A 22,967-nucleotide genomic window follows, 5' to 3' on the forward strand; every position below is an offset into this window, starting at 1 on the left:
GTAGTAATTTTATAGTAAATACAAATTTTTTAGTCAGGTTTTGGGCGGATAAGTGTTTAAAAGTAATAACTCAGAAATGTCGATTTACTTGATTTATAATTGCTGTTATAAAATTTTTCACATATTTTAAAGTGGTAGACAAGTTTACTGATTTAAAAATCACAACTTTTACATTAATAGACAAGTTATTTATAAATATTGACTCTTACTCAGGTCCAGATCTGCATGCCCGCAGGTGGGGGGGGGGGCAACGACCCAAGAAATTGGAAAACTATTTAAATAAACGAATACACTTAAACCTTCAACGCTGCAAACACATTTGGGACATTTCTGTAAAGTATCATGATAATTAAAAGATTTTATTTTGGAAAATCAGCAAATGTGAAATAATTACATACCTTAACATGAGCCACGAAAATGTGCGTTTCAAATAAATTTATTTAAAAAAAACCTTTAAATACATTATGAAAAGCAGCAAGACTAATCAAAGTGTAAAAAACGTAATAGTTACATAAGAGTAACCAACATTTGCAAAAAAAAAAAAAACTTGGTTTTGGACCCAGAAAGATGGATAAAACAAAATTTTTATTGTAAAAAGTTTCTTACGGTCCATTGATTTTGTAATGAACTTATACTTTAAATGAGAGGAAAAAAAAATCAGGAGTTAAGAATTTCACACTCCCTCAAAAACAAAATAAGTCAAAAAAAAAAAAAATGTTTAAAACCTGTGACCCTCTTCCTCCAATCAACTCTGATTTGAATTCTGAAACTTTGAATTCAAATTATGTTTTTCGCAATCACGAGTTGCGACAAGACCCTACTCATTCGAGTTATTGTTTCTAGAAATGGCTCCCCCCCCCCGAGCATGCCCCTCCTCCTATGTGGCTATGTGTGTACAGTTGTGTGTGTGCAGGCTTAAGTGTGTGTACCTAGGTCTGTGTATGTGTGTAAAGGCTCGTGCGTGTAGGCGAGGGTGTATGAGCATGCGTGTGTAGGACATGGACGCCACTACCCTGCAGAAGTAGATTCCGGGGAACAGTGCTCAGGACCACTGCAGCCGTGCCGCCGCCGGTGGGCGGTGGTGCTGCTGATCCAAGCTGAAAAAGGAACCACAACGTCAAGGACTGTCAAATGAGAACAATAAGCAATCGTGATTGATCAAAAAAAAAAAAAAAAACTTTGTATGATCTTCAAAATATCGAGTTAAAACATAAATAAATAATAATATTGAATTTTAAAAAAATAGTGAAGAAAAGCTTCCATGTTTTTATTCAATTCTTATCGGGGGAGGGGGGATCAAAACTTACAGATCCCAAGCCTGCTTTTACTCATTGTTATTAGGTAAAAGGGCTGTTATCGCTGTATTGAGCTAGTAAAATCAACATGTTTATAAATCACTTTTTCATAATTTCGAAAGATTGTAACTTTCAAAGCTGAAATTTATTTACAGCTTTGAAATAAATTGAGAAAAAAAAACCCCATTAAATCCAAAAAACATCGCTCAGAGTACATTGTGCTAAGTCGCCTTAAATGGTAGACAGAAGACACGTTTAGGATCAACCCTTCATTTGAGAGCCTGGAAACCCTGTTCAACTTCTCCAAGAGAAAGTTGAATGAAAGCTTGAAGTTGAACGGGTAGGTTGAGCGAATTTCGTTACGTGTGACATGGCCTTAAGGGCTACTTGTCGATAAATTTTTGTTTGATTACGTTCATTTTTTATTGAGATACAGCAGTCACAATTGACGGCAAAAAACGTTCTATAGCTCAACCCCCGTTTGAGCTATTGACACCAAAATTGAATCAGGATCTGTACCTGTTAGGGACAACATATGGACCAAATTTTGTCTGATTTCGCCAGTTACTTCCTGGGGAATAGCAGTCACGCAAAACTCAAAAAACGTCCCATTGCTCCACCCCCCTTAGAGGAATTCGCGCCCGAAAAACAATGGGCACAAGTTCACATAGGGACACATATGCGTACCAAATTTTGTTCGATTTCATGCTGTAGTTTTTGCTGTAGAGCGGCTACAAAAAACTGGTCACACACAGACGTGACACACACACACACACACACACACACACACACACACACACACACACACATACACACAGACAGACATTTTCCAAAAATAGTCGAAATGGACTCAGCACACCTCAAAACGTTCGAATCCGTCAAAATTCGAAATTCGAAAATTTGCACGAATCCAATACTTTCTTCTATATATTAGATATAGAAGAAAGTAATAAATTCAAATGTTACGCTATCATATGTAGCAGCCACATCACAAAAAGCTCATTCAATTTGAAAAAAACACAATCTATGCACGTATATAATTTTAACCCTTAATTCCACCCTTAGTGACCTTAGCCTCGAGGTTGCACCATGTTTAAAAACCACTGAATATTCTTCAAAGCTGAAACCTCTACGCTTCTACCCAATCCAAAAACTCTTACTAATATTATACTTGCATTTCTGTTATTTTTGAAATTCCATTCATATTTTTTAGCTCAACTATATTACCAACTGAAATTCGGTTTTTTTATTAGTTTTATTTTAATTAAATGAACAAAAGTGTATTTATTTCCGTTGAGACGTTGAATTATCTGCAAAATAATAGCATTTTGGTATTGCAATAAATACATCTTTAACTGCAGGTTCTCATAAAACTATTTTTTCTAGTATTAATATGTGTACCAATATTTGGCTGTTTAAAAAAAATAGTAATTTGGGACATCATAAAGAAAGGTTCTTAAGCCTAGAAAGGTTACCGACCCCTAGTATTACAGGAGGAAATATATAGGAACCAGCAAGAAATAGTCCTGACCAAACACCAACTTATCTGTGTAAGTTAGTCTTGGTTCTGACAATGCTAAAATACTTATGTATAGGCTTTCCAGACGTCCCGGTTTTCAGAGAAAATCCAGGTGTCCCGGTCGGTTTACTCCACATTCTGGTGAAAAAATAAATTTGATTTCAATTGATCAAAAAGGGTCTAAACATAATTAACTGTGAAAGATTATTTAAGATAATTACTTTGTCATTCGAAACATTGACTTGAAAAATTAATATCGGATTAGATTCTGAGGATTTTGGCAACAAGATTAAAACAAAAATATTGTTTCCTCATTTAAAGTGTTTCTTCCAAAAAATGCAGCTTTTAAAAATTAAACATGTAAGAAATAAAATGTTTTAATTGATCTGCTTGTGTCCAGTAGCGGATACAAGGGGTGGTTCATGGGGGTCATGACCGACAATATTACACGTCCACATTGTGTTCAAGCATTTAATGAACAAAATGTAAACGATTTCAGAAATATTTTCACTTCATTATTTTTTTTTAAAGTGAATATTTGAAATAATGCTTCTTTTCAATTTTTATGAAAATGTTTAGTAACGTTTATGTTCTACTAAGTGCCTTATCCCAAGCCGATTTGGTACTTTTCAATGATCCCCAAGCAGTTTCAGAAATTTTTAGTACCAAAACCGTAAGTTTGTTCCGGGGGGGGGGGGGGATTCTTCAGCATGACTGCTACCCTAAAATAAGGGTTGCCAGATTTAAGAGCAGTAAATACGGGACAGGATTCTATGTGAAAAAGGGGGGGGGGGGTATTTGAGACGTCGCACAGTGGAGTATTTGACTGAAAATCCTGGCCAAAACTAGTTGGAAATTTTCACTCATCTGAAGGCAACTCCCTTCTGTGTGTTTGTGCGCTGTACGGCGAAGCTATTCCACTTAAAGACACGAAACTTTGTATACAAGTTGTCTGAAACCCTGATGTTACAGTTTGAAGCTTGATTTTTTAAAACTTGAATTAGAAAATGAAATATTTAATGTTTTATCCACGGTCTAGACTTTTGCATGTTTACGACCGTAAAACCGATCCTAGTGAACGTAGAAAAAAAACAATATTAATACAAGATAGGAAAAATAATTTTCGTCGAAAATATGATTTGTTTGAAGTTCTAACGTAATTAACCGAATTTCTAGGAATTTACAAAGAGAGGTCACTTTTTCGACTTTTTTCACTTATTCAATCAATGTGAACTAAAATTCCTGCATCCGGTATTCTAATAATGGTATGGCTCTGAAACTTTTTAAGGAAATAATATAAACACCTGATCTTTATTTAAAGCAAAAACGGTGAAGTTATGTTGTTTCACTGATTTATAATGAATTTTTTTTTCAATGAGTTGAAATAAAAATTTTCAATAATTTTCACTCGATCCGAAATGGTTGCAGCACTTGGCTGCTTGCCAAAAACGCTTTAACAAGTGATAAGTAACCATGTTTAATGCGAAGATATGGCTATTTTTCCCCATCATTTTCGTCGAAGATGTGTAATTAAGAAGAAAAAAAATAAATAAAAATAAAAACGGTTAAAAAATCCTAGTGTTCTTTACAAAACACTAATTTGAAACAAAAAAAATCAATGTTATTCTTTTCGTTCAGTTTCAATCATTAAAACCCTGAGTTAATCATGCACAAAAGAAATTGAAGACAAGGGTTTCGGGGTTACAAAGAACCTTTTTTCTATTGTAAAAGAAAAAAAAAGAAAAATGAACTCGGAAGTTAAAACTGTAAAAACACTCGAAAATGGATATTCAAAAGCTCTTTGTTTTTGAATTTTATATGTTGTACATATAGCCGTACCTTGGGTCGATCCTTAGTTTTACATAGCGTGATGTGTCCCGCTAAAAATTGTGTGAACAAAAACTTGGAACTAAAATTTAATACAACTTCAATTTCACAATGAGTTGGTAAGATATCTTAAATGTGGATAGTTCGCTAGCGTTAGGAGAAAATTACAAATATACTACGTATAAGGGGGGAAAGACCCCCCCCCCCTCCCCCGGCACATTATTTGCAACGATAATCTGAAAAAAATATAAATATTTATTTATTTTACTTAAAATCTTTCTCAATTTTAAGGAAGAGAAAATTTTCTTAGCGAGATCACAAAATTATTTAATTTATTGCCTCATTAACGTACATGAGAAAATTAACATAATTAAACGCAAACACATGTTTTAGGGGTGCAATGAATTCCTTTAACGAAGCATAAAGCTAAGCATTTTCGAAACTAATTCAATGATTCTCATTCCATAGCTTAAACTTTTATATATTCATGAAGCGGTTTCTCGTAACCCTGAAACTCGTGTCTGAAATTTTATTGATGTTTATGCGCTTAAATATGTTGCTTTTTTCATTCAGTAGTACTTTTGATAACTTTTTACAAATTTATTAAATCTTTGTTGGTAATTTCAGTTTAAAATCATGACTTGTCACAAAACGATTGGATTATGCACTTTTAAAAAAAAAATCATTAAAAAAAAGGGCAGTTGTAGGCGGAAGATTTTTTTGCAGAAATTAGCACTAGAGACTTTGCCAAATACGATGTAACTTTCAAAACAGCCCGACTGAGCCCGACACCCATTTAAAAAGCTTTCTCTAGTTATAAATTAAGGCAAAAAGCCTTTAAAAATCTTTCGTACCAAGTTTTCTTTATTTTTTTTTACAAAAAGAAAATAAAAATATTTACTTTAATTTATAATTAGCACAAAGCCCTGACATTTCTTTATCCCGTAAAATTGATTTGGGTCAATTCCATTCATTTATAAAGCCACAAAAAAATCTACATTGAAACGTAATAATTAAGCTGAAACGTGACAAAAAAGCGAAAATTCTTATAGAAATCTCATCTTTTACCGAGGCTATGAGCAATTGTACGTGACTCAGGTTTCCAAAACAGGTGCCGATCGATGCACCAGTTAGTCAACTATCATAGAATAAATTTTTATAAAAATTGGGTATATTTTTAATTTTGGACTTTTGGCCAGGATTTTCAGTCAAATACTCCACTGTGCGTCGCTGTAAATTCAATCTCAACAAAGCATTAAACCTAAGAAAATGTCGCCTATCAAAGTATAAAAAATCGTTTTCATTGCAAATGACGACGCATGCGCAGAGATATATTTCAAATAATAGTCAATGAGCAAAGAAGAAGCAGCCATTCAGCTTCTTAGGGGTGCCCCTCTAAGAGCAAGGGCGCACCTCTCTCAATACCGTGGAGACCCCCCATCCCCCCAAAAAAAACAAAGGTCCCCCACCCCAAAAATAAGATAAATACCCCTCAAAACAACGCCCCTAAAAATTTCAACGCGGAGTCTGCGCCATGACCCCCCCCCCCCCCCCCCAAGGTGCGCTCCCCTCCGGCTCCTAATAGTCTGCTGCAAAAACAAAAACATACAAACCAAACCAAAACATTTTTTTTGCGTTTGCTGCCACATGATCTTCTTATTGCTCATTATTTCACACTTTTTGTATTACTTTATTTTTTTCCTTAAAATAATATCTTGTTCTGTAAAATATTGTGATCCGTTAGAATACGGGACTTGAGCCGTCCCGTATGGAAGTTCCCCGGGACGCGGGACAATTTTTCAAAATACGGGACTGTCCCTTGAAATCCGGGACGTCTGGCAACCCTGTCTAAAATAGTAGTCTGTATCTGCCCCTGCTTTGTGTCATTTGAGGCAGTGAGAAGCAAAGGGATGTAAGTGGACTTTTTAAAGTTTCGAGTAAAACGCGTTGAAAGTTCAGATCCTAGGCAGGCTTTCATTGATTTTTTTTAAAAATCATGTGGTATAGCAACAACCACCAGAGCTGAGGTTCTACCATTTGTAATGATTATCTCCCAATTTCTAATTTTGGCACTTACATCCAGGGCCCGATTAAGATATCGAGGGGCCCTAGGCCAAATACTATTTTGGGGCCCCCTCTATTCAAACTTTATAACTTTAGCCGTTGGATGAAACAGTTTTAGCCACAGACTAAAGTAATTTCAGCCATTTTGGGGCCCCCAAATATCGGGGGCCCTAGGCCAGGGCCTAGTTGGCCTATTCAGTAATCAGGCCCTGCTTATATCCCCTTTCCTCTCACTGCCTCATTTATTATTACCCTTGGTTGAGGTTCATGATTAGTAACCATTGATTCATAGCAATGAGAATGAATTATTCTCTAAAAACCAGCTAGGAATGTGTCGTGTACTCTTTTGAATACTCGCGACGCTTGTGGGGGGGGGGGGGGCTTTCCGGTGTCCCGGTTGAGTATTTCAGAAATCTTGCAAGCCTACTTATGTAGCACTAGAACTGAATTGTCTATACAAGTGTATAGTCATTTTCAACTTTAAACATTTTTTAAATTAATTATATTCAATTTTATTTATTTTTTGTATTTTTTGTTTTGTTTTACTAAGTACACTTTCATATACATTGCTATGTTGCAGAAAGTTTCATTTACTTATAGCTGAAAAATTTATTCAACATAGTTTCATATTCTTGTACAATATCAGCATTTTTCCCAAATGCAGCAAATATTACATTTTTTATTCAGAAAATTATAAACTACAGCTGCAACAATTTCAATAAAGATTAAATATGAAGAGCAGTTTTTTTTTTTCAAATAAATTAATTTGAAAAAAGTCTATTAACTTCTTAAAGAATATCATCGACGAAATTCAAAGTTGTAAAACAGTTACAAATTTTATCGTAGAGCCAAAATAAAATAACGCCCTAGACAGAAAATCCCGATCGAATAAACGTTGTTTAAAAGGTCATTTGGTATGACAGAAGTCGTTGCGAAATGCTAATCTGTCAAAAGAAGGAAAGACCTTGAATAAGATCAAACCGCAAAATGGTTTAAACCGCAGATTGTGTGTGTAGTAAAAAACAACTTCCGATCAAAAATATACAAACAATCTTTTTTGTATGGGAACACCTTTAAGCCATATAAATATACTAACACCCGTAAATAACACAGTCGAAGCAGTAGAAATATTGGAGAACATTCTTTTTCATCGCAATCGTCATCGAATCACGCACGGTTAGTTGTTTTTTCTCAAGTTTTTGTTTTGTTTTCTTTTAATACATAACGGGTGAGGTGATTTTTTAGCAATGTCAAGGTGCTGTGAATTCCAAAATTAGAATTAAAAGAATTACAAAATTTAGAAAATAAAAATATTAATATTTCCAACGATTTTTGTATATTTAATTATAGCGGTATAAAAGTGTAGCGTAAATGAAAAAAACACATAAATTAAAAAATGTAAACATTACAAAAGGTTTGAGTGAAGAAGTTCAATTCTTCTGGATTGTAAGCAATTCCACTTGATTATTTAAAGTTACAAATCATAAGCGTACATCAAAAGCGTAAAAAATGAAATTGAATCTGTGCACCATTTGAAATAATCATTAAAAAATATTAAACTTTGTCAGATTATTTTTTAAATTGTCAAAGTCTATATTCGCAACTCCAGAGCTCGAATACGCTACCTTGCGGTGATTGATAATACTACAGAAAAAGGTAAAACATTCCATTCCACGGGGCAAATTACAGGCTTCAGATAGTTTATGATGTAATGTTATTCCAGAAGAATAGAAAAGAAAGCTTCCCACAAACATGATGAAAAATTACTGTCATTCACTAAGCGTCAAAGCAAGTTATAAGTAACGACGTGTGTTTGTTTTACCTTTTTCATCCGCCATTAGACAGTGGCTGCAGCGCCCCCTATAGTTCATTAGAGTTGCGAATTGTATCAAAACACATTTAAATTTATAAATAACAGTACAGTAAGATTTTGTGTTTATAAATGAAATTACTAGTGCTTATTTTTACACAGTTATCATTTGGTCCCAACTTTTTTTCTTTCTTTTTTTTTTGACTATGACCCACCAAATTGTTTCAAAAATAATGATCCCATTTTTAATTCACAGGGGGTTAAAGTTTAACTTAGGAGGGGGACATGATAGTTTAAGTCGTTTGCTACAGCCAAAAGAGAAAACTTTCCGAGTTTCAAGATGGGGGGGGGGGGGGGGGCTACTTAAATCTCACTTTCTCTCTCTCTCTCTGGTTACGCCCTCGGTGTACATTTGATTGACCAAACACAAACTACGGACAAATTTTTATCTTTAGAACATTGCACCGTTGACGTAAATAGTCTCAAGTTCAAAGAAGCATAGAGCTTGAGAAGTTAACACCTGTTCTCGATATTTTTGTAAGCAATAAAGACGCATTCAATCATTACAATACAGTCGGGCCCCGATTTATCGAACCTCTATTTGACGAATTTCGCGAATTTTTCTTTTTTCCCGACAAAAATAAAGGCAAATAAAATAATAGTTTAAAAAACTAAAAAAAAAAAAAAAATGAAATAAAAAAAACACGCTTTCGTAGCAAAATGAACTAAAAAGTGAAAAATAATCTTTGGATGATAGTAGTTGACCAATCACTTAATTTTAATGCAATACAAAAAAGCGTGGGTGCTGTCTATTTACTTTTTTCCTTGGGCAACAAATGGAAGAAATTCAAGACAACTGATAAGAAGCCCCCCACGCTTTTTTGTATTACATTAAAATTAAGTGATTGGTCAACTACTATCATCCAAAGATTATTTTTCACTTTTTAGTTCATTTTGCTACGAAAGCGTGTTTTTTTAGTTTTTTAAACTATTATTTTATTTTCTTCTTTTTAGTTTAACTTGTTTTACGAAAAAATATCAATGTATGTGTGCGGAAATCATATCTACATTACTTTGAAAATTTGAGATGCATTTGAATAAAAGTTTTATTCAACAATGGTCTGATCAGCAATGAATTTCCAGTTGAAGGCTCACCTAAATTTTGGCATGAAATTAGTTAAAAACAATTATATTTCATGTTCTAATTACCTTGGAACATTGGAACAAATTTTGTCTGATGCAGAAAAATTAAAGGTTTTTATAGATATTTTTAAATATTTTTTTCGAGCATTTTTTAATGTATTTTTTTTTTAATTTTCCTTTTTCACATTGTTGGATTTATGCCAAAATATTGATTAAAATTGGAGGAAACTAACAATTAAAAGACCTAATTAATTTGATTATAGAATATTGCATTGTCATAGGGTCTGAGGTCGCGTGCCAAGTTTCAAAAGAATCCGATCGCAGGAAGTGGGCGAAATTTGAGCTGCAAGATTCCGTTACAAGATACATACATACATGTGAAGTTAATAAAAGCGTGTTAAAAATAAAGGCCTTATTTACCGAATAATAAACCCGAATTAACAAATTATTTTAACAGTCGAAAAATTTTTTTTAATTAATTTTAGTTATAAATATTGGATTGTTTTCCAAATGATGTATCGATCTAGTCCAAAGCAGAAAAAGACTTTTCTTGGAATCGGCAATTTTTGACGGGCGAGGGGGGCAACTAATGAATAGCGGTTCTAATGCAAAAAGCGATATTTGAACTCAAATGAAAATCTACTTTTTCTAATGCTTTACATGGCCTGGAAACTGTAAAAACATTTCTCATATGCAACAGACTGTAAATGACACAGTATTTTCTTCTCTTCATAAAGTCGAAAGAGAACTAAGTAACCCCGTTACATCACACCTCGTTATATCACTGTTTCGGATATATCGCGCTTTTCTTTTGTCTCCCCAAAAAATATATGTTTAATTAAAAAAATTTGCTTTTTATTTAAATTTATCGCAATTTTTTTGAAAAAATATTTCTCAAACATATTTTCTTTTTTTAATTAAAAAAAAAAACTTGCTTGATTTCCATGTACTTAGTTCAATACAGCTTCAGCTGCAACTTTCGATTCATATTTCACCATAAACCAATAAAAATATTTTTGTATATTAAAAAAAAAAAAAAGAAAAAAAGGTAGACTAATTTCTTTTTGATCTTACAAAAAAGAACCGTTTTAGTTCGATACTAAACTAAAGTTTTTGTTGGGGCACATGTCATTAAATTTTATGTTAATACGTTGAAATTGCGTTACTTTTTATAACCTCGGTTATATCGCGTTTTTGGATATATCGCGCTTTTTTGTTGTCTCCCAACAAGCGCGATATAACGAGGGGTTACTGATTTCGAGGCAGGTACCAAGGAAATTGTCAAACATTTATTACTCAGTACTTTAAAATTTCAAATTAATTAGTGGATAATAAGCCGCGGAATGCTGAATAAAAAGAATATATTTTGTAATTACGAGTATGTTTGTGCATTTGCTTTTAAGACTTTTAGATAAAGGTAAGTGCAGTTTCATCTATAATTTTTTTGCACCCCAATATTACAAATAACCCCGATTTAACGCATAAAAGTTTCGGTCTTGCTGAATTCGTTAAATCGGGTTTCGACTGTATTACAAACGCAAATTAATTTTTACTATAAACCACGAGGTAATAATATAATTTCACATTTCAAACGGTTTATTAATTTTAGAATTATTTTGTTAAGTATTTGAAGCAAATAAACCATTTCAGTTAGTCTTTATACTAACAATAATTATGAAGCTATCATATGGTGTAATTCTCTTTAAAAGAAATTTAGGAGAATGTTGAGTAAGGTGAAATATTTTGCGCTACTGCGGCCGAATCTATCTAGCAATATTTTAATCATGTTGACTCCGGTCAAACGAAAAAAAAAAAAAAGAGTTGCTCTTGAAGATCAAAGCACATATTATAAGCTTTTTAAAAAATTTAATATTGCTTTTGTAATACTATGTGATACATTTATTTTTTCTTAAGTTATTAGGTAAAGTGATATTTTCCCAATTTGAAGGTACAAATTTACTGAGAAAAACAAAAAATAATATTTTAATAGAAGTTTTATGTAGAGTACATTATTCAATTTATGTTCGGTAATTTTCAAATTAAATTTCCAATTTGTTCATTTAGAAAAATGTAATTTGTCTTAACTATTTCACTTCGCCCCACATTCCTCTAGATTTTTAAATACTGTTAATTCTTAACTAGAGCAGCTTTTTTTAAATTTTTTTCTTAACGTAAGTAGTCAGGTTAGTTGTACCACAGGGCACTTTGAACAGTCTCTGTAATTTTAATGCTACGAATATTTTTAATTTTAATTTTTTACCAACAAATAGCATCTAAAGTCCTACAAATTCAATAATGAAACTACATTCTCCAGTTATATTGAAAAAATTTCATTTCAGAAACAAAATTCTATTGTTATTTCGGCTGAGCTGAGTAACTTGTATATTCTGCAGCAAAGCTTATTTAACGGTTCCCCCCCCCCCCCATAAAGGAGCAATAAACTGAATTCCTCAACTAAAATAAGTTCTTTTAGTTCATAATTATTTGCAGTTTCTTCTTTTGTCATGAAGAAACAAATAATGACAACATTTCTTCAGACCAAGAACGCGGCTTACGTAAGTTCTTTTTTAGAAAACTCTCAAAAAACGAAAACTTTTAGCAGAATGAGCAGAGCAATATTCCAGAAATAGCAACAGTAAAGTGGGTGAAGATCTAACAAGGAGACGGCACGACCGTGGGGTTGGAGGTTTACGTCAGTTTTTTTTTTTTTTTTTTTTGTGGTGAAAGAGGACCCCTAGTACCTTACGTGATTGAAGTAATACGACGCAATACTCAAAAACTTGTGAGAAAAATTGATTTAAAGTCGTCATGGAGTTTTTTTTTTTGCTATCACAACTATTAGTGGTAACGTTTTTCACCCCTATATTAATTACTTTCTGAAATTTATTTTTGCCAAGGAACGCAAACTTTTTCATTCACTGAAAAACATTCTTGCTTGTTATTTTGTACGGTTTGATTTGCCTAGTAAAGGTTTTTGGCCTGTGGTCCCCTTACGGTTTTAAGGAACAGGGGACATTCATTGCTCATAGGACATTCAGATTTTTTTTTTGTTATCACAGCAATAATTGAAATAGTTTCTCTTCCCTACATAATTTTTAAGAATTTACTTACATCATTTTTTTTAAATTATTTTCTTTTTATTCCCTCAAAAACAATTTAAAATAATTAATAATTCATATTTTTCATTCTACCCCCTACTTTGTTACCGCTAATTGTTGTGGTAGCAAAAAAAAAAAAAAAAAAAAAAAGAAAAGAAAAAAAGAAAAAAAAGGTTCAGAGTGGGATTTTATCGCGCTGTCTCCGGAGCCGAGATCGCGCCTTAACCAACTAGACTAGCGGCGGCTCGTCAAGTGTTTGACATTTTAAATTCATATGGCGCCTAGGAGACTACATGGGGACTTTAAATCGATTTTTCTCATAATTTTGTATTGCGTCGTATTACTTTAACCACGTAGGGTACTAGGGGTCCTCTTTCACCACAAAAGAAGTTGACGCAAATCTCCGACCCCACGGTCGTGCCGTCTATTTGTAAGCTGAGCTGATTCTTGAGTAAATGGAAAATGTACATAGATGATTCTATCATACATAGCGCAAAAGTAAAAGTTCGTTAATTTAATATTTTGATTAACTTAATATGCGGTACTGATCTTAATAACTGCATGTTTCTCATTCTAAACACAAAACAGGATCAGTCAGTTACAAAACTTATTGGATAAAATTTATTATTAAAATTATAACAGAAGTAGTTTTCGTGATGCGGACCAACGTACCCCGGATCGGCACGTTGGTCCACTTCACAAAGTTCTAAATATATTCTAAAAAAAGTTAATTAATTGAAAGTTTTCACAAAACATCTGGGTTAATGAGAAATATTTGATGAAACTCATGGTAGAACATTAAACGGCTCATTTAATATTTTTATGAGATTAAAAATGAAAAGTAGAATTGCGAACTAACGTGCCCCAATATCCCCAACCACTCCAACCTCATGTTTCCCGTACACTCCACAGAATTTAGCAAATTTAAATAGGCAAATTGCCGATGATTTTCGCATTATTCTAGGATGTAACGCATCTCCTTCACCTTTCATCAGTTAAGGACAATAAAAACATCAAAACTATCAATTAGGTGTAAAATATCAATTAGGAAATGATAAATAACTAAGTGATAATAGTTACCTGGAAAGTAAAGTTTAAAGAAAAAAAAAAGAACAAATCCCCTATATTATCGTTAAAAAAAATCTAAACGGTCAAGAGGTTACATTTCTTAATACGCATTGCAGTTTTGTTTTTTCAAACATCTCATCAGTGACTTTAACCCCTTCAGTTGGAATTATGAAATACTTAACCAAATTTGTTAATATTCGATACATAGTGTACTATGGTAAAGAGTATCTCAAAGATTAAAATTTCAAGTTTGTAGACAAAAAACTAAAAGTTATGATACGTTCAATATTCCGGTATAATGTTTTTAGAATTAATATTTCAGATGATAAAACATTAAAATAGGAAACAAACTTCATTGTAAAGTGCACTCCAAACAATAATAAAACATAATATAAGCGTTTGAAAAAAATAAGAAAAAATAATATATTTTTAAAAAAAATCAGTAAAAAAAATAACATTTGCTTTTGCGACGAGAATCCATTGTTGGAAAAATGAGCCACTCTCTATCGTCCAATCCTTTATGCTAATGTTGTCAATCCCAGAATAAAAAATCGTTTCACAGACAATAATAAGCAGAATGTAAAGAGTAAACTTTAAAAAAAAAAAAAAAAAAAAAGAAAAGAAAAGAAAGTAATTTGAATTCTGAAATTTTTTATTCAAATGTTTTTTGCAATCACGAGTTGCGAAAGGACCTTACTCATTGGAGTTATTGTTGCTAGAAACTGCTTTTGTTGCCCAAAGCTTGCCCCTCTTCCTGAGCGTTTTTTTGTGTATAGTTGCGTGTGTGTGTGTGTGTGTAGGCGCGCGTGCGTGTTCTGTAGGCTTGAATGTGTGCGTAGACCTGTGTGTATGCACGTAGGCGTGTATGTGTGTAAACGTGTGTGTTTGTGTGAGTGTGAATGAGCGTGCGTATGTGTGCAGGCGAAACGGATTCCAGGGGACAGAGTTCAGGACCAGAGGAGTCGAGCTTGCAGAGGCCCCTGGTCCAAGCTGAAAAAGGAACCACAACGTCAAGGACGGTCAAGTGAGAACAATAAGCAATCGTGATTGGTCAACAACCGTGGTTGCTCAAAAAAACAAGCAATTTAACCAATTATAAAATAATTAACAACTGTTTAAAGTTCGTGTCCGTTATACCGGACACCAGGTCTGAAGGGGTTAAATTCACAAGAGCAGCTTATTCTTATAAACACCAATATTTAAAATTTGTTTTAGAAAAATCATGCAAATGTACGAATAGAAGACATTACCTCTCAGTTCTGGCATATACCTATCCGACGCAGAACGAAATGTACCCTTTGATTCCACTCATTACCACTGAAGTTCTGAGAAGGTCCGCGAGATCGAAGAACGTTCTACAAATTCCGAGTGCTGCACGAATCATACTAATGAGACGCCCATTGGCGCTCAGCATGGAAGGCCAGACGATTAAGGTACGGAAAAAAATCGAAAGCTGAAAAACTCGTGTAGAATATTTCATCGCGGGAAAGCACATCGCTGGAGGGAAAACAACAAGATTATTTTCCAGTGTGATGTTCTAAATTTAGTGCGCGCCGGCAATGAAATTTTCCTCAGACGATAATTTTCATGACGTATGCACGCTTTTAAAGCCTGTCAAAATTCGAAATGAATTGTTGATTCTTCTTAATATAAATCAATTATTTTTCGTAAAATTGATCGTAATTTATAGCATAAAGAGGGTAATTTTGAAAAGACATACTTATTTTTGAAAAGCTGCTTACATCATTGTTAACGTAAGAGGGAAACAAATGACAATGGGGTGGTTTCCTTCAGTCAAAAGTACTACTTTTATTCATGAAATGGATACAATGAGCAAAAAAAAAAAAAAAAAAATTACATGGACCCAGAAAATACTTTGATTTTTCCAACCCTTTTTTTTTAAGTTAATTTTTTCAAATGTCCGATTTTTCAAACAAGGCGTGGTCTTTATGACGTCACAAATGATGAATTTGGCGCATCTTTCTACTACGTTTCCACGTTATGACAATCAAGCAGCGAATTAAAATTGCGCTAATTTTGAAAAGACATACTTATTTTTGAAAAGTTGCTTACATCATTGTTAACGTAAGACAGAAACAATTGACAATTGTTTCTCCTATTAGCTAAATTTTAACGTTTTTCCTAAAACAGATTCCATTTAAAATGCTTTTTCTGACATAATAAAATGATGCATTAATTAATGAGGAAAAGATATATTTTATAAACGATCATCGTTTTTGAACGGACAGTTTGGAGGGTTTCTCGTTAAAGAAATTTTAATGGAAATCCCGAAACCCCCAACCTTCGTCGCCTCTAAAAATGTTACAAATATACCCATCGACAAAAGTGGCATCTTAAGCTGTCAAAAACTGAGATGAATTGCCGATTCTTCAAAACAAAAACCGATTGTTTCGCGTCAAACTAATCAAATTTAAAGTACAGTAACCCCTCGTTATATCGCTCTTTTCGGGGGACAAAGAAAAAGAGCGATATATCGGAAAGCGCGATATAACGAAGGTCATTAAAAATAGTCGTAAGTCCAATACACAAGTAAATTAGCATTCGTTCTTTTTGAAATGATTTTCTAATGTTTCGATGTAGTTCACGAATATACTATCACACCTATTAATATTTAAACAAGATTGAAATTTAAGTAAATTTTCACCGTCAGAAAGTTTTAAACATCAAATGGCAAATGAAGACAATCTTTCTGAGTTACCGTGAGATAAGAGTGAGCAATGAGCATTCCAATACCCTCTTATTCCCAATAGACTTTCTAATCTGTTTGACTTGATATCACATTGTTTACAGAAAACTATTTTGCCCGTCCAGATCATTCTTCCTTTCTTTGTGCAAATCCTAGTTTGTGCAACCAAGCAAAAATCTTTTCTGTGCTAAAAGGGCTCTTTTTCTGTTCTACGTGGGCTAGTATGACACCTGCTTGATGTCTCTCACCCATTGTAAAAGCAATGTATCAATACAAAAGATGTTAAGTAGTTTACAAACTTGAAACTGAAATATACTGCTCTGGTATGTACATTCGGATGACAGGAAGTACTGCTGCTTTTCCAGCGAATTCAGAAGAACAGCTTCCTTTTGTTCATTGACAAAATAAAGAAGAAAGAGACCTTCTCTGAGCAATACCATATGTTTTCAGAAATGGTTTCAAACTTAAAGCAAAGTTTTTATTTCTTATTTTAAGCTTTAATATTTCGGGAGACAAAAGAAAAGAGCGATCTATCCGAATGAGCGATATAACGAGGGGCTACTGTATGTATTTTGTGGAATAAAGATATTCTTAAAAATAAATATGTACTAATTTTAAAAATGTCTCAATTATCATTGGTAACTATGGTTAAATTTTTACGTTTTTCGATTAAAATAGCATCGATTTGAAAGCATTTCTGATCAAATAAAATAAAATTCTTTTATTAAAGGGCAAAAAATAAAACAAGTATATCTTTAAAACATCAGCATCTTTATGCAATGCAAAAAGGGCATCATTGCATGGCATTGCATAAAGAGGATAATATTTAAAACGTTTACTGATTTTTAAAATGTTTATTGCATCATTTTTTACGTAAGAGGGAAGCAATTGACAATTGTTTCTAAAGATGGAAGTTTAAAGTGTTTTTCTGAAACCAGATTCTCTTAAAAAACACTTCTAATACCTGCACCTCAAAGCCAGACTAACGTGACATATCACTATTTTGAAGGAGAGAGTAAAACCGTTTGTCTGGTGTATACAAAGATTGGGACTTGCGCTGTCATAACACTGATATATAATTAAAAAGTATTATTCTTTTTTAAACGTTTTTCCCAGAATTACGTAGTTATGGCTCAATGTGGAATAGGAATCTACATACAATGCAGTAATATCCAGAAAATCCCACTAGTCTGGCCCTGAGATATAAATATAAATAAAAAGATTTTTCAGTAAGTTACCGCCCTATAGCCAGGGCTAAGGCAGAAATATATAAAAATACACCTCCAGCTCAGTCATTCCATCCGAGGCCTGCAGTTTCGTGCTTATTAGCACTCATCAGGATGTGACTGAACTGGAGGTGGAAAACCAAGCCAAGACAACTGGTAGCTAATGTAGAATTAGCCCTGACCAGAAGAGTGACCAAAGCAATGGTTCGGTTCAACTCAAAAATTGAAGGCAAGGCATGGCAAGTTTAACCGAATCAATGCTTCGGTCACTCGTCTGGTCAGTGCTATATTAGCTACCAGTTTGTTTGGCACTCTTGGCTTCCTTAAGAGGTTTTCCACCTCCAGCTCAGTCACTTCCTATTCCTGGCTGACGAGTACTAATAAGCACTAAACTATAGTCCCTCGGATGGAATGACTGAGCTGGCGGTGTATTTTATGTAATAAAAAGATACTTTGGTAAAAGGCCAATTACATTTTTTGCGGAAAATTCGGATAATAAGGTGTTGAAACTTGTTTTTACAGCAGGGCAGTCCACAAGAGGCGTTTATGCTGCAGATTGCGCTATTGCAATTTTTAAAGGGTTTTAGTCCGTTTTTGGGGGGTCTCGTTCTTGGGGTACTCTGCAGCATTTGAAAAGGTCACAGTCCTTGAGGGGAAGGGAGATCAGAACCCCTGCTGTACATCAATCTCTTCGCACCCATCAAAAGTGTTACAAGAATATGCCTTTCTCCATTGCAGTTTTCAAGCATTGCCATCAGCATTTTTTAAGTAGCGGAATATTGGATAAAATGAAATTGCAAAATATTTTACTCTAGTTGCGCGCCACGTATTTAGAAATATTTTAACTACAAGGTCTGTATAGAAAGTAATGAGACTGAGTTGTCTTCTAAGAATTTATTGCAGATATTATTACTCACACCTGAAATTCTTCAAAATAAGGCTCTTGACCTAGCACATCCTTATCCCAGCGAGTCCTCAAAGCTTTGAAGGCTGATTTGTAATCTGCTTCCAGAATGTCCTTTAAAAGTATTGTACTAGCGCTTTCACAGCATCCAGAGTTCCATGGTGATGCCCTTTTAGTGATGTTAGTATTTTCAGGAATAGAAATACGTCTGCTGGGGCTAAACAGTGACTGTAGGTGGACTGTGGAGGCATAGAGATACCATTAACGACCAGGAAGTCTTTTAGGATGAAGCAGGTGCTTCTAGCATTTCTTAAGTTCTCGGTGATGATGGTCTGAACTGTCATTTCATCAAATCTAACTTCATCTGCAATCATTCTCACACTTTACCGGAGGTCTGAATTTAGCACAACTAGCACATCTTCCACATTTGCGTACGTTCTGCTGGTTGACGGACACCCTGTTTGAGGTTCATCCTCGACGCTCTCCCGGCCATCTTTGAAACAGTTGTGCCACCGAAACACATGCGTTTTTAACAGACAGTTATCGCCTCCGAACACTTGCTTACGCATCTCTAAAGTCTCTGAGGCCGATTTATCAAATTCCACACAAAACTTAATCCCGTAACGCTGCTTAAATGTTCTACATTTTGGTACTGGAACCGACGTTATAAACAGAGATACATATAACGACGATGCTGCTCGAACAAAGTCTACCAGGCAACCGCAGACCGAGTGAATCCCCCACCAGTAACCCCACCACCATCCTAACCGATTTGTGTGCACTTGAGAAGTACAGTCGCACAAGGAAAAATTGAATCTAGCATTACTTATTATACGGACGTATGTTATAAAACATGTTATTGATTCGAGTCAAAAAAAAAAAAAAAATTAAAAAAAATCCTCTGAAGATAAAGGTACATGGTAAGACCAGGCAACATTGTAGCAAAAGGTGTTAGGTAAGAGAGATATTAAAACTATCTTATTTAACTGCAGGTTTTGTTTCTACGTGGTTTACTGTAGTTGATTCGTATAAAAAAGTTGTTCATTGTTCTTGAAGCCCAATTTATGTAGTTAACGAATTCAAAGTGAAAAATATCTTTGTGTAGTCTTTTTTTTTTTCTCCTATGATTTGATAACCTAGAAAAGCATATTGTGGCCCAATAAGCCATCTGATGGATATGCACAAGCTGGTGTCGATTCAGTCATGAATGAGCGTTATATTTAGTTATGAACATTAAGATGGCCTTATTTAGTGCATTTCCTTTATATTATAGATGGACTAAAGTTGAAAAAGTTTGAGAACCCCTGGAATAGCCAGTTTGCCAAGAAAAAATATTCTAATAAGCCAGATAGTCTATTATCTGGGATGAAAATGTCAAATTACAATGCTTTGATGAACGACAAGGAATGGTTTATTTCATATTCATATATATTAAAATTTACATCCTGCCTTTATATACAGAGTGTTTCAGTTAATTATTTCAGAACTGTTAAGAGGGGTAGGGTGCCTCGCGACGACTCGAAATCATACAGCAATGTGGGGTCGGAAATGTTTTCTTGAAGCTGTGATATACACAGAAGCACCATGAAGAAAGAGACAGTGCTTGAAAAATCTTTTTAATTTTACATGTAAAAAAAACAAAAGGTACATGGGCAGGCTCGGATCTATAAATTTTTGATCCCTGCAAAAATTCAGCAAAGCCCCTGTCTACCGTATTTCTACTCCACTAAGGGGCGCGGCTCCTTAGTTCCCCCCCCCCCCCCCGCATTGTGGGGTCTTCGGAACGTAGATCCAGGCCTGTACATGGGTCAAAATAAGTGATCGAAGTTTTTTCCTTCCGCTACAATGCACACTTCATTCCTTCGGCGTATGGAAATCTGAACAGTCTGGAATACTCCCGGCAAATCTCGAAATTCCCGGATCAAGAAATCATTTTTGAACCCCCTCCCCCCCTCATTGCCATATGATTTCGAGTCGTTACGATAGACCCTATGCCTAACTCCTCCTCCTTAACCATTCATTTATAAATTTCGAATGAAAATAATTTTTTCTCAGTATGTAATAACGCTGTGAAAATAGCTTCAAAAATCCTACACAAAAACAGGAAGAACCTTTTTCTATTGATCAATAGGTTAAGACATCGATTGCAGTATTGTTTGTTCTCAACCTTAAATAAATAAAACCAATGCGGCATTGTTCTTGTTTGCCATCTGAACAAGCAGTTTCCTAAAAGCGTGATCGAACGCAATACATATCCCATAGGCGTAGCTCGGAATCCCCCGAAACACGCAGATCCGAAGTAACAAAGGCTCTTTTAGCAATTTTTCCTGAAACTTATTGTAAACGATATAATTTTTGCTAAACAATGGAAAAAATTAATTTGAAGGAAAATGAATAATGTCACATGTTTGACACGCAATACAAAGTTAAGAAATATGTCCTAATGTGAAACAAGCGAAGGCATTTTGACCCACTGACTGTTTCGTAATTTTAAATATTATAGCTGAGCACATCACAGAATATCCATCGTAAAACGTTTTATAAAATGCCTATACTTGGATTAAATGACGATTAAATTTTTATTAAAAAAACATGTTTAAATAATTCAAAAAATGTAAAAGGCCCATTATTTCTTATTTGTTTGTAAATTTGTATGCTTGCATTATTTGAAATATGTCAAGATATATGTGTTTCAAAAACGTTTTCATCTTAAAGTAATCTTCTAAATTCCAAATTGAGTCGGGAGTCGAAGGTTCAGCAGTCGGAGTTGGTCATTTTCTCTCAGAGTCCACAACACTGAAAATACCTGCAGAGTCGAAATCGGAGTCGGGCTAATTTTGCGGTAAAGGTTGTTTTTTTTTTTTAATTCTCACTTAATATCAAAAAAGGAATTTGGAACCATTATATGATTTATGGGTCGTTTTAAGGAGCTAAGCAGATCAGTAATGACTTTTTCAAAAGGAAAATTTTGCATTTCAGACAAAAAACATAATTTGCAGATCATTTTTCGTCGCCTCAGAGCAACAGAAAGATATCTTAGTGTTATTTCTGGGATTAAATATCTTACTGTTGCTCTGAGGCGACGATATGTTTATAGCTTTTTATGGGGAAATGTCGGTAAAACACAAGTATCAATTGAAACAGAATAAGTTGTATTTTTTAAAATCGAAGAATATAAAATAATGACCAAGATATGAGTGAAAATATTTTTAAAAAATACCACAAAAAACTGTTTATTTTAGTAAAATATGTGTTCTGCAGCATATCACATAAAACACAGAAATTTCAGTTTTTAGTGGCGAAACAAATGTTTAAAATTTTCTCTTGGTTATGTTATTCATGTATCGAGACAATATTACTTCTGGAACCTACAGGTTATTTCAGAACTGGGAAATCTACATTTTTGACTTAGATAAGGGAGGCAAAATGTACCAGGCGGCCATCTTTGATCCGCCATTTTGCATAGAAGCTCACATGGGAACTTAAGGGACTTTTTAGGATTCGTTTTACACATGTTCAGGAACTTATAGTGAAAAATTAAGCGAATTATAAATTTGTGGTGCATCGACCCTATTTTCGGCCTAAATTTACTGGGCTATAAGGCTTAGATGTTTTACTGTTGCTCTGAGGAGACAATATGTCTGATAATTTTTGAAGCACGCTTTTTTCATCTTCCTTCTTTTTAAAATTTTTGTTTCCCAAGAAATGATGTTAACCGTTCCCGTTTTTTCTCGGAACTTGATACATTTTTATCTGCTGCAAGGAATTACCACTAATAAGGGGAAACCAACTTACGTCTACATTAAAAAATTATTTTAAAGTTTTAGTTTTTTCATCTTCAAAAAAAAAAAAAAAAAGTAATAGCAGTAATCATAGTTTTTGGATTTCGAGTCAGGCTTAGTTTAAGAAATCCCAATTTACGTTTTTAAAAATCCCTATTGCACTCAAGTTTTTTTTCGTTAAATTAATTTCTGCTCAGTTTCTCTAATTTCAAGCTTTTAATGCTGGCTGCTATGCATTGCATTTAGCATTGAATATATTCAAATCAATCTTCATTTGTTGTTTAATAAATGAACTTACTTTACCGATGAATTTAGCAGTGCTGTGGAGTCGAAAGAAAAATAATAGACTACGATTCCGGTAAATTTTGGGCCTTCGACTCCGACTCTTTTATCTCGAAATTAGTCCGATTCCGACTTCGCAAACACTGGCAGTTACTTGGGATTGCTGAGGGAAAATGATTGACTCCGACTCCTTTATCCCAAATCAAGCCCTACTTCGACGCAGTAGAATTTATATCGCAATG

General features: G+C 34.0%; 1 protein-coding gene across 1 annotated transcript in view; it reads right to left on the reverse strand.

Annotated features, from left to right (window-relative positions):
- The window catches only part of LOC129228711 (G-protein coupled receptor Mth2-like), a 28,754-nt gene extending 9,719 nt beyond the window's left edge, over positions 1 to 19,035 (reverse strand). Inside the window, exon 1 of the mRNA XM_054863395.1 lies at positions 18,868 to 19,035. Coding sequence (XP_054719370.1) covers positions 18,868 to 19,035 — 168 coding nt within the window. The remainder of the gene's footprint in view (positions 1 to 18,867) is intronic.
- Positions 19,036 to 22,967: the final 3,932 nt, after the last annotated feature.

The sequence above is a fragment of the Uloborus diversus genome, chromosome 8, assembly GCF_026930045.1.
Source record: "Uloborus diversus isolate 005 chromosome 8, Udiv.v.3.1, whole genome shotgun sequence".
NCBI classification, from domain to species: domain Eukaryota; kingdom Metazoa; phylum Arthropoda; class Arachnida; order Araneae; family Uloboridae; genus Uloborus; species Uloborus diversus.